This window comes from Schistocerca americana, chromosome 4, assembly GCF_021461395.2.
Source record: "Schistocerca americana isolate TAMUIC-IGC-003095 chromosome 4, iqSchAmer2.1, whole genome shotgun sequence".
Taxonomy (NCBI): Eukaryota; Metazoa; Arthropoda; class Insecta; order Orthoptera; family Acrididae; genus Schistocerca; species Schistocerca americana.
The window spans coordinates 711,812,662-711,823,993 of NC_060122.1; the positions used below are offsets into that span (position 1 = coordinate 711,812,662).

At 42.9% G+C, this 11,332-nt stretch overlaps 1 protein-coding gene across 5 annotated transcripts in view; it reads right to left on the reverse strand.

The window, feature by feature from the left end:
* LOC124612724 (DNA primase large subunit-like) overlaps positions 1–8,703 on the reverse strand; it is a 115,513-nt gene extending 106,810 nt beyond the window's left edge. For 3 of the 5 annotated variants that reach the window (XM_047141089.1, XM_047141087.1, XM_047141090.1), the window contains exon 1: positions 8,227–8,703. In XM_047141089.1, the coding sequence (XP_046997045.1) occupies positions 8,227–8,405 (179 nt within the window). In that variant the 5' untranslated portion in view covers positions 8,406–8,703. The remainder of the gene's footprint in view (positions 1–8,226) is intronic. The other 2 variants (XM_047141091.1, XM_047141088.1) reach the window with 1 other exon arrangement.
* Between the last annotated feature and the right edge of the window lie 2,629 nt (positions 8,704–11,332).

The following is an 11,332-nucleotide window of genomic DNA, read 5'->3' on the forward strand; positions in this document are numbered from 1 at the left end:
GTAGGTGTTAAAAGACTGCGGGACTCCAGCCACCAAGCTAAACGGCAATTCACCATACGCTCCAAAACCTTACATACACTACTCGTGAGAGAAATGGGGCGATAGCTAGAGGGGAGATGTTTGTCCCTTCCAGGTTTCGGAACAGGAACGACGATAGCTTCCCGCCATCGTCTGGGAAAAGTACTGTCGGTCCGAATTCGATTATAAAGGCGAAGGAGGTAAAGCAGACTATGGTATGATAAATGCAGCAACATTTGGATGTGGATACCATCCGGTCCTGGGGCGGAGGAGCGAGAAGAAGAGTGTGCATGTTGGAGTTCCCGCATGGAGAAAACAGTATTATAGCTTTTGCGATTTTGAGAGGAGAAAGCAAGAGGTTGCACTTCCGCTGCACGTTTCTTCGGGAGAAACGCTGGTAGGTAATTTGAAGAGCTCGAAATCTTAGAAAAGTGTTGACCCAATGAGTTAGAAATTGCGACGGGGTCCACTAATGTACGAGGGCAGTTCAATAAGTAATGCAACACATTTTTTTTCTCGGCCAATTTTGGTTGAAAAAACCTGAAATTTCTTGTGGAATATTTTCAAACATTCCGCTTCATCTCGTATAGTTTCATTGACTTCCGACAGGTGGCAGCGCTGTACGGAGCTGTTAAAATGGCGTCTGTAACGGATGTGCGTTGCAAACAACGGGCAGTGACCGAGTTTCTTTTGGCGGAAAACCAGGGCATCTCAGATATTCATAGGCGCTTGCAGAATGTCTACGGTGATCTGGCAGTGGACAAAAGCACGGTGAGTCGTTGGGCAAAGTGTGTGTCATCATCGCCGCAAGGTCAAGCAAGACTGTCTGATCTCCCGCGTGCGGGACGGCCGTGCACAGCTGTGACTCCTGCAATGGCGGAGCGTGCGAACACAGTTCGAGATGATCGACGGATCACCATCAAACAACTCAGTGCTCAACTTGACATCTCTGTTGGTAGTGCTGCCACAATTGTTCACCAGTTGGGATATTCAAAGATTTGTTCCCGCTGGGTCCCTCGTTGTCTAACCGAACACCATAAAGAGCAAAGGAGAACCATCTGTGCGGAATTGCTTGCTCGTCATGTGGCTGAGGGTGACAATTTCTTGTCAAAGATTGTTACAGGCGATGAAACATGGGTTCATCACTTCGAACCTGAAACAAAACGGCAATCAATGGAGTGGCGCCACACCCACTCCCCTACCAAGAAAAAGTTTAAAGCCATACCCTCAGCCGGTAAAGTCATGGTTACAGTCTTCTGGGACGCTGAAGGGGTTATTCTGTTCGATGTCCTTCCCCATGGTCAAACGATCAACTCTGAAGTGTATTGTGCTACTCTTCAGAAATTGAAGAAACGACTTCAGCGTGTTCGTAGGCACAAAAATCTGAACGAACTTCTCCTTCTTCATGACAATGCAAGACCTCACACAAGTCTTCGCACCCGAGAGGAGCTCACAAAACTTCAGTGGACTGTTCTTCCTCATGCACCCTACAGCCCCGATCTCGCACCGTCTGATTTCCATATGTTTGGCCCAATGAAGGACGCAATCCGTGGGAGGCACTATGCGGATGATAAAGTTATTGATGGAGTACGACGTTGGCTCCGACATCGACCAGTGGAATGGTACCGTGCAGGCATACAGGCCCTCATTTCAAGGTGGCGTAAGGCCATAGCATTGAATGTAGATTACGTTGAAAAATAGTGTTGTGTAGCTAAAAGATTGGGGAATAACCTGGTGTATTTCAATGCTGAATAAAACAACCCCTGATTCAGAAAAAAAATGTGCTGCATTACTTATTGAACTGCCCTCGTATCATGCGCGACAGTGAGCCCAGAGATCGGGGAGAAACTAGGCGCATCAGATAACCGTCTAATACGACTCCAAACTTCCGAGGAGAGAGTGAAGGTGTTAAATGAGCTAGTAAAGAAGTCCCAGCTTGCCTTCTTGCTATCGCGGATGACGTGACGGCTTCACGCACGGAACTGCTTATAGCGGATATAGTTGGTCAAAGTAGGATGGTGTCTGAAAACGCGAAGAGCATATCGCCGCTCATGTATTGCGTCATGGCATGCCTCGTTCCACCAAGGAACAGGGGGGGCGCCGGGGCAATTCGGAGGTGTGAGGTATTGAACGTTCCGCAGCTGTAAGAATAACGTCGGTAATATGAGTGACCTCATCATCAACGCTAGGAAAGTGACGGTCATCAAATGTCGCTAGAGACAAAAAGAGTGTCCAATCGGCTTGGGCAAACTTCAGTGTCGCAGGCACATATATGGCAGTTGTGGCTGCAATCGAAGGACACATGGAAAGTGGTCACTCGGGTGTGTATCAGCAAGGGCGAACCATTCGAAGCGCCGAGCTAGCGGAACAGTACTGACTGAAAGGTCAAAATGAGAGAAATTTGTCGTCGAGGCAGACAAAAATGTAGGGTCCCAAGTGTTGAGGCAAACAAAATCCGCTTGGTGGAAGACATTTATCAATAGTGAGCCACGCGGACAAGGATGTGGAGATCCCCAAAGCAGGTGGTGGGCATTGAAGTCCCCAACCAGCAAACAGGGGGGCAGAAGCTGACCAAGAAGATGAAGGAGATCAGCTCGTGCCATTGGTGTGGACGATGGAATGTATACAGTACAAAGAGAGAAGGTGAATCCCGAAAGGGAAAGACGGACAGCAACAGCCTGGAAGGAAGTGTTTAAGGGGATTGGGTGTAAATGGAGAGTATCATGGAGAAGAATCATGAGTCCTCCATGTGCTGGAGTGCCTTCAACAGAGGGGAGATCAAATCGGACTGACTGAAAATGGGGGAGAACAAAGCGGTCGTGGGGACGCAGCTTTGTTTCCTGAAGACAGAAGATGACCGGCGAGTAGGATTGTAAGAGGATCGACAATTCATCCCGATTGGCTCGAATGCCACGGATATTCCAATGGATGATGGACAGAAAATGGAAGAATGTGACCAAGGTTGCCCTCAATTCAATGACTGCTCAGAGCTTGCGACCAAGCGTGTGGAACGGCATTCAGCCGAAGGCAGAAGATCCTGATGCAAAGGTTGTTCAGGAGCAGCTTCTGCCACCAGTGATCGGCCGGTTGATCGGCCGCCAGCAGTGCGCCTCGGCGACACAGAAGATGGCCGAAGGCGGCTACTGCCAGGTGGTGCTGTAGATGAGACATGCCGTGGCGGAGGAGGAGAGGAACTGGGTTTCTTATTAGCCTTCTTGGAAACAGGATGTTTAGATGAAGGAGGAACCGATGGTTGTGAAGTTGGGGTGCGTAAAAAATCTTCACGAGTAGGCTCTCTTTTGGAAGTCCGGGTGTCTAACTTTTGGGCTCGAGATTTAGCAGAACCCGATGAAGGGTAAACCATAGAGTGAGCAGGCGAGAGTGGGGAGGTTGAACGGGCGATCTTTGCGCTGGCCGATCTGACGACTGTGGCACTAAAGGTGAGATCACAAGTCTGCGTGGCTGCCTCCTTTGTTGGCCGAGGAGAGGCAAGGACATTGCTGTATTTACCTGTGAGGCACAGTGGGCTTTCGATTGGCGAATAATTTTCGAGCAGCATAGGTCGACACCTTTTCCTTCACTCTGATTTCCTGATTGAGCTTTTCGTCTTTAAAAATGGGGCAATCTCTAGAGGAAGCAGTGTGGTCACCCATACAGTTGATGCAACGAGGGGACGGAGGTGGACAAGCACCATCATGGGCATCCTTGCCACACATAACACATTTGGCCGGATTGGAACAGGACTGGCTGGTATGATTGAACCGCTGACACCGATAGCAACGCGTAGGGTTTGGGATGTAAGGGCATACGGAGATTCTCTCATAGCCCGCTTTTATGTTCGATGGGAGTTGAACTCTGTCAAATGTCAAGAAGACAGTACGGGTTGGAACGATGTTCGTGTCAACCCTTTTCATGACTCGAACAGTCGTTACGCCCTGGTCAGACAGGTAGTGTTGAATTTCCTCGTCGGACAAACCGTCGAGGGAGCATGTATAAACGACCCCATGTGAGGAATTTAAAGTGCAGTGCGCTTCCACCTGGACAGGGAAGGTGTGTAGCAGTGAAGTACGCAGCAATTTTTGTGCCTGGAGGGCACTGACTGTTTCTAACAACAAAGTGCCATTCCGTAATCTGGAACAAGACTTTACAGAACCTGCAATTGCGTCGACACCTTCCTGAATAATGAAAGGGTTGACCGTGGAGAACTCGTGACCTTCGTCAGATCGAGAAACAACAAGGAACTGTGGCAACGATGGAAGAACTGTCTGTGGCTGAGACTCATTGAACTTGCGCTTGTGAGCAGATATAGTAGAAGATAAGGAAACCATTGGGGAAGTATCCCCCATGATTACCGGCAACTCCGATGGCGCGCTCCTCCCTTGTGGGGGCCCTCTCTGAGGGTACTCCCGCCTTAGGTGATTGTTCACACCTCAGGTCACACCTCCCAAGAAACAGACGAAGGGACCAATCGGCAGTTTCAGAAGGTATCAGCTCGGGTAATCACCCCTCCCTGGGCCTGGCCGTTACCAGGGGGTACGTATGTGCCCTACCTGTCTACCCGTGGCGGGGAATTACGCGTTACCCCATCACCGGCTACACATGGAAATGCATGGGTTGGCCTTCAAACAGGCACAGGAACGAAAGGAAAGAAGAGAGGTCTCAAACGCCGCAGCGGAGAAAAGGGTAAAGAGAAGAGATAAGGAGAAGAGAAGGACAAAGACTTGCAAGCAGAGAAAGCGAAGAATGTGTTACATTTTCGAGCGTCCGTCTCCGGACGTAGGCACAAAACATACTCCCAGAGGGGGAGAAATGGAAGGAAAGAGGCGGAGGTGAGGGGGGAGGGGGGGTACGAAGATGGGGGATGGGGAAGGATGCGGAAAAGGAAGGTATGCAGCCCGGAAAGGAAGGAGGGCCACATTAGCTCAGGGTCCCGTGCTCGCTACGCAAGTATCCACAAAAAGAGTTGTGGACCCCCTGGGGGGCTGCAGGGGTGTGTGACCCATTAATGCAGGTTTGTCAGTCACTTCAAAATAAGTTTCTTGCAAGCAGATGCAGAATGGTTTCTCATGGACCAAGAGCAGTAATTCTCCCAAATCTGATCGGCATCCACTTAAATTCCACTTCAACACACAAGACCCTGTGGGAGAAATTAATTTTTCTCCCTTTGGGGCAGTGACGTACCCGCAAGGTCAGGGGGAATTTAGCCAATGTGCGGCTTTCCGAATCCTCTAATTGTAAATCCATATCCTCAACAGTAACGTCCCCATCTGAGAGGTGGAGAGCTCACCGATTCAAAGGTTTCACTATCACTTTCTTCAACTTTGAACTACTTTTTGAAAGAAGTTTTTCCTTACTTATGGGATGAGCGGTTGCTTGTATTGAAGAGATAGCTTAGTAGGCTTCTCATGGAGGGCAGCGATATGTGGATTAGGCTGTAAGCCCATAATCGGCTGATGCTCTGTGCATAATTCTTCCAGGTGGCCTGACCTTTCGTCCCTTTCCTCCAGTCCACGTTCTTATATTTTTAAGAGTCAAAAGGAACGTTCGATATGAGTCATTGGCTTTGGCCAGTGATGTAATGTTAATGGCTGTTCTCACTTCTCTTTTTCATGCAAATATTCACGGTTTTGTGGTTGGTTGGTGAAGTGAATCACTATCAAGCAAAAAAAAAAAATGTTGTGGTGACAGAGTGATCTGTAGCTTTGCCGGTCTTGGTTAGGTTGGAAGACGAGTTGGCAAAGCCAACAAATGTGATACTAAAAAGAAGAACTCTGGCAGTAGTGACAGACAGGTCTCTTGCTTCATCTGTTTGAAAAAAATCATCTAACATCATATTACAGTCATATTTACAGTGTTTGTTATGTTTCCTACATCACTGGCCAAAGCCAATGACTTATCAAACATTCCTCTATGTCCATTTTTTATGCTCTTCTTTTTCCTATTACTGAATTTCTGTCCCCCCATCATGAATAAATCTTTATCACACCGTTTATCTGAATTTATTTTATCCCATCATATGTGCCTTCAGTCTCTTCATTGGCTGTGGAGCTATGAGGAATATATGGTTTTACTAGTGTGATGGATTCATTAAAAATGTTACTACTACTGTATTACCCTACTTCACTTTGCACTGATAAAGCTGTACTCACCTAGCCATAAATCCTGTTCTTCTTGTGTCTGTACATCACTTATTACTACTATGTGTAACTTCAACTTTTCAATTTCACATTTTAAATTCTCTAACCAACCTTCCCAGTTAATGGTTCTAACATTCCATACTCCAATGAGTAGATGGCATTTTTTTTCTTTTCCCTCTCTCTCCTGATAAACTCTCCTCCCTCCCCCCAATTAGTGGTTCCTACCCACTGAGTTGAATGTGGGACTATTTACTTCTGAAATATTTTACTAAACAAGATGCCACCATTATCACACCTTATCTTAGAGCTGCATGTCCTTGGGAAGTGAAATGGCGTAATTTCTCATGGCTTTCAGCTACTTGCAGACCAACATATCAATGCCATTTTGGCCATGTTGGTTGGCTCTTCTCAGGAACCTTATGTTAGTCTGGTCTGCCCACATATATCCCTCCAATGTAGTTGCAGTATGGTACAACTACCATCTACCTGGATCATCGAGTCATGCATGCCACCCAACAGCTGCAAGGTTCATAGTTCAAGAGGGTTGGGGGAGTTAGAGGGGTGGGGGCAGATTTCATTCATTTCATACTTATAAATATACCAAATTACCTTTGTTTTGTTCTCAGAGTTGTGAATTTTCAGTGCTAAGTATATGGCTTTTACTTTTCTTGCAGCACATTAAAGAGTTTGGAAACAACACTTGTAGTGCCCTTTAAATTTTCATTACAACTAGCCTTTTACATTATATAAGGTGGTTTCTTCTTAGCACAAGATACTTTGAACCAGATATCACTAGTTGTCTACTACTTCCCCCCCCCCCCCCCCCTCCAGTGACACGAAATTAAGTGGCCCTTAAGATAGAGCACAGATCGCTCATACACTGGTAGATGTCATGATGAGAACAGCTACCACTATTCAGTGATTTGCACACAGATCTATAAAGCTTTTTATTTCACATTTTGCGCATCAGGACAACCACTTTGGCAGACATGGAACTACTCCATATGCAGGCCAAAATTTAGAGAAGCGTGGAGCAATAGGGAAAGAATATCAGTCATCTGACATTTTAATGCTTTGCTACTATTATTGAATTTGAGATTCTTAAGTTTCTAACTAAGCCTGTAATGATACTTGTCTCAAATTAATTTTGTGAGGTACGTAAGTTGTTAATGAGAAAAATGTACATCCTCCCATATGAGTCTTAAAGCAAACATAGTTAATTCTTCTTTCGAGTCAACACACGGTGTGGTTGCCGAGACTGACCAATTGACTGAAGCATCAAGTACTGACGAAGTTAGCAATTTCAAAGTACTTTATGGAAGAGAACTGCTTGTTTTCACTTCCAACTTTAGTGGATTAGGCGTGTGCCACTGTCGCTCCCGTCCCCTCCCTAAAATCTACTTATGGTGAAGAGTTGCACAGCCCAAGGTCTACGTTAGGTTCACAGATAATCTAGTTGAGAGTTGGCATATCCACCAAGTGCGAATGCGAAATAAAGGTTGTGTAACAGATTCATCAGCAGCGCGTTACAAGTGCATGTTTGTTCCATATTAACAGTACAACTGTAATTAACAGAAACGCTTTGGTACGTTACAGACAAAATTACAAGTAGTATTTTGGTGCGTATTAGGGCCTATGTACATGTCATTTCTTTCACCTATGGCAAGGTTTGTTAATGTCAAAAATGCCGTGTAGCACCGTGGATGCTAAGTTAGTTCAAAGGTGCGAGTAAGGCAACACCATGTAACTATCAACAGTGCCACCACGTTTGCATAATTTTTTTTTTTTTTTAAGCACTCCTCCTTGTTTATGAGAGCATCTTTTTATGTACTGTGCACATACCATAGGCTACATCACTTACAAACTATCACCAGTGAAATGTTCCAGATTTGAAAAAGCTTAAAACTACCAGGGTTCGTAAATTGACATTACAAGAAAAACGAGTACTAGCCAAAACTGACTAGGTTTTATAGTTACTACTTACCATACACTATGAAGGAGTGCCAAAGTGCAAAACATGTTGTTCATAATTACTATGTTACCGTTCTATAAAGAAAAACTTAATACTTACCGTAAAGTATGATGCCCTACTTTATCCAACGCAGTTCCTTCTATTAAACAGTCAAACGCCACATTATCGGTGCTCTTGTTATAATTCAAAAGTTTGAGAACTTCAAACCTCTGAGAAACACATTTCTCCATATTATATAAGGCCACTGTTCCTCCCGGCGGTCGTATATAAAATTCCATTTCTTCAACATTCTAGCAGACGATAGCATTAGCGTTCTATACCAAAAAGTTGATAAGCGTTAAACTGGGGAATTATGCTATTAGTTCTATTAACGGTCCATTGCGCTATTTCCTACTTATTTCTCACATGTTTCTGGCTTTCTGACAACTGCTCGCAATTAACTAACGCTTCGACAACACACGTACACCATTACACATTACAATTACTTGAAAGTTCGCGGGTTTCAAAGCCTTTCCAGGACACACAGTGTAAGGTATCTTTGGCTTACAGTGATCTTTGGTTAGCAGCAAACGATGGTAGCAAACTAGCAATAATGGAGGTAAGAATAGGAGGAGATGGCGCTACGTATCCCAGCCGTACTACGTTTTGAAGTCATGGGGGCGTGGCTCACTGCCATGACACACTGACCAAAACATTGCCAGTGTGCTATAGCGCTGCGTGTATTAAAGTCGCTAATTGCACCATATACGCATGTAACGTCATCAGATTGGTTGTTTCAAAGTTTTTGTTTAAAATAAAATCTCGTAAAGGCGAAATTCCGCGTTTCTTCTGATTAAAAATAGTTTTTAATGTAATATTACGAATGGCTAGTCTTCAAAGTAAACGATACAATTTTGTTAATTCAGTAATCAACGTGTATCACAAACTAGGGTTCTTTCTTTACTTATTCTTACGATCATCTGACGGGACGAAGCAATGCCAGATTTACGAAAAGTGACGTCGTCTTTTCCGATTTTCGTAACATACAAACCAAAACTTTTCAGTTGTTTCGAGTTCAGAATTATGTATTGTAGCAGCTATTTACTTATGTGTAACAGACTGATTGCGGTTCTGACCACCACCTATATCTGAAGAGGTAACCAAGTGATCTGTCTTTGTTGTTCATTATTTAAACAATGAAGCAGCAGATAAAGAAGTCTGATAAAATAACTCAATGTGAGTTAATGTTTAGCCAACAACCTGTCACATTGTGCACAACTTCATTCTGTTGTCAAGTGGAATATAACTGTGGAGAATCCCAAGAAATATAGATTATGTGTTTGTTATACACAAAACAGGTACTTTCAGTTTGGATAACATTCACCCTGAGGAAGAAAACAAAACACTTTGCCATACAGTTCATACACACTTCAATACATACCCACATTTCTTCTCTTAAGTGATATGCAGCAGCTCTAATATGAGACTACGGCACTTTTCTTGGCAACTAACAAATCAACTGCAGCAGCAGCACTTAAATGACATGTCTGTTAGCCAAGGCAGTATAACAGTGTTCCAATTTTCATCTGATATGGGACTCATTTTAATAGTAGTAAGAAGTTCTACTTATTGCTTACTTACCTTAGGTTTCAATTTCTTATTTTGGTATGGAAGAGATTTCTTAACAGGGCAACAATGTCCCAGTGTTTTTAGGTAGCTTAGGCATAAACCATTCTACATTGAGCTTTGTATATGTCATTCCCTATTTTATAATTTTCATTCTTTTAAATGCAAGCCTTTCTTGTCAAGCTGACAGGTACTTACAGTGGTACAAAATGAAATGGTGAAGGGATTGACACGGATCATGGAGCAAAACTTTACATCATAGTTTGAGAAGTGTGGAATGTCTCAATCAATAAGCAGAAGCTTCATTGCTTGCCAATGACAAAGTTTTACTAACATTGAAACTAGGATTTGCTTTTGAAATCATTGTCCTAATAAAAATATAGGCTATAAAGTCCTTATTCATTCATAAAAAGTATGGGAACTGGGAATGAAATAAAGCATAAATATTAGATACTACATTCAGAATTTTATTCCAGCAAAAAAGCTTTTCTTGATCTGTTATCCACTTTGTCGAACTGCTTGTTACTGGTATACAGAAAAATTATTACAATGTGACTTTTCAGATAACTGCCTTTTTCACAAATTTTTGGAATTTAAAAATAACATAGTTCTATGTTAAAAAAAAAATATTATATGGAATTGTAACAAAGTCCACATCATTGCTTGTTGAGAATGAAAGAAATGTCTCAGTCTCCTTACTGATACAAATGTAATACTATTTACCATTCCACATACATATGATTTATCACAGTGGTCTTGCATAAACCAGGAAAGTAGTCAAGCAAACAAACATAAGAAAATATGCAATCATTTATAAAATATGTCTTACTACAGATATAAATGTTGTGGGCTGTAGTTTCTGTACAACACATGGGTTACATTTCAATGGATTAGGGGAGAGACTGCTAGAAAATTTAGTGCCCAATGAAGTAGTGAAAAACCAATAACGCTCACCTGCGAACACTATTATCTCTCATTTTTTAGGGTAAACCACTGTTGGACTAGATCACAAAAAAAAAAATATATAATTTGTAATGACACAAGCAAAAACCATAACATACCACACAATGATGGGAATGTGTTTCAGTGTGCCAAAAATGAGGCAATTCTATTTCTCATTAACATGTTGTCACTCGTGGAAACTTAATTAACAACACTGGCTAGAACATACTACAGCATACTCTGCCAAACAATGGCTAAATATTTCAAAAAGAAATGTATGTCCCATTTGGAAGCACACAGATCACAAGCTATTGCAGAACTAGTACTGCATACTGGTATGGTGGAGTATCAATCACTTGGAAACACTCTACATATAATGTAGTTCCAAATTTTGGTTTGAGGAAGATATATTTGGAAGATATTACACACGCACATAAAATTATAATTGTCTGACTCCATCACACACCAGGAACAAATTTTCATAGATACCCTGAATATGCTAGTACTAATAGTTTTAAGATACACACATCACAAACATTTTGTAGCTGGTTATAACAACATAGACATAATGGAAAAGGAAGAATGTGCATCATTTATTAATTACAATAAGGTTACATGCCCAGTTTGCTTCAATATAATGAGTGCTTTATACAAGATG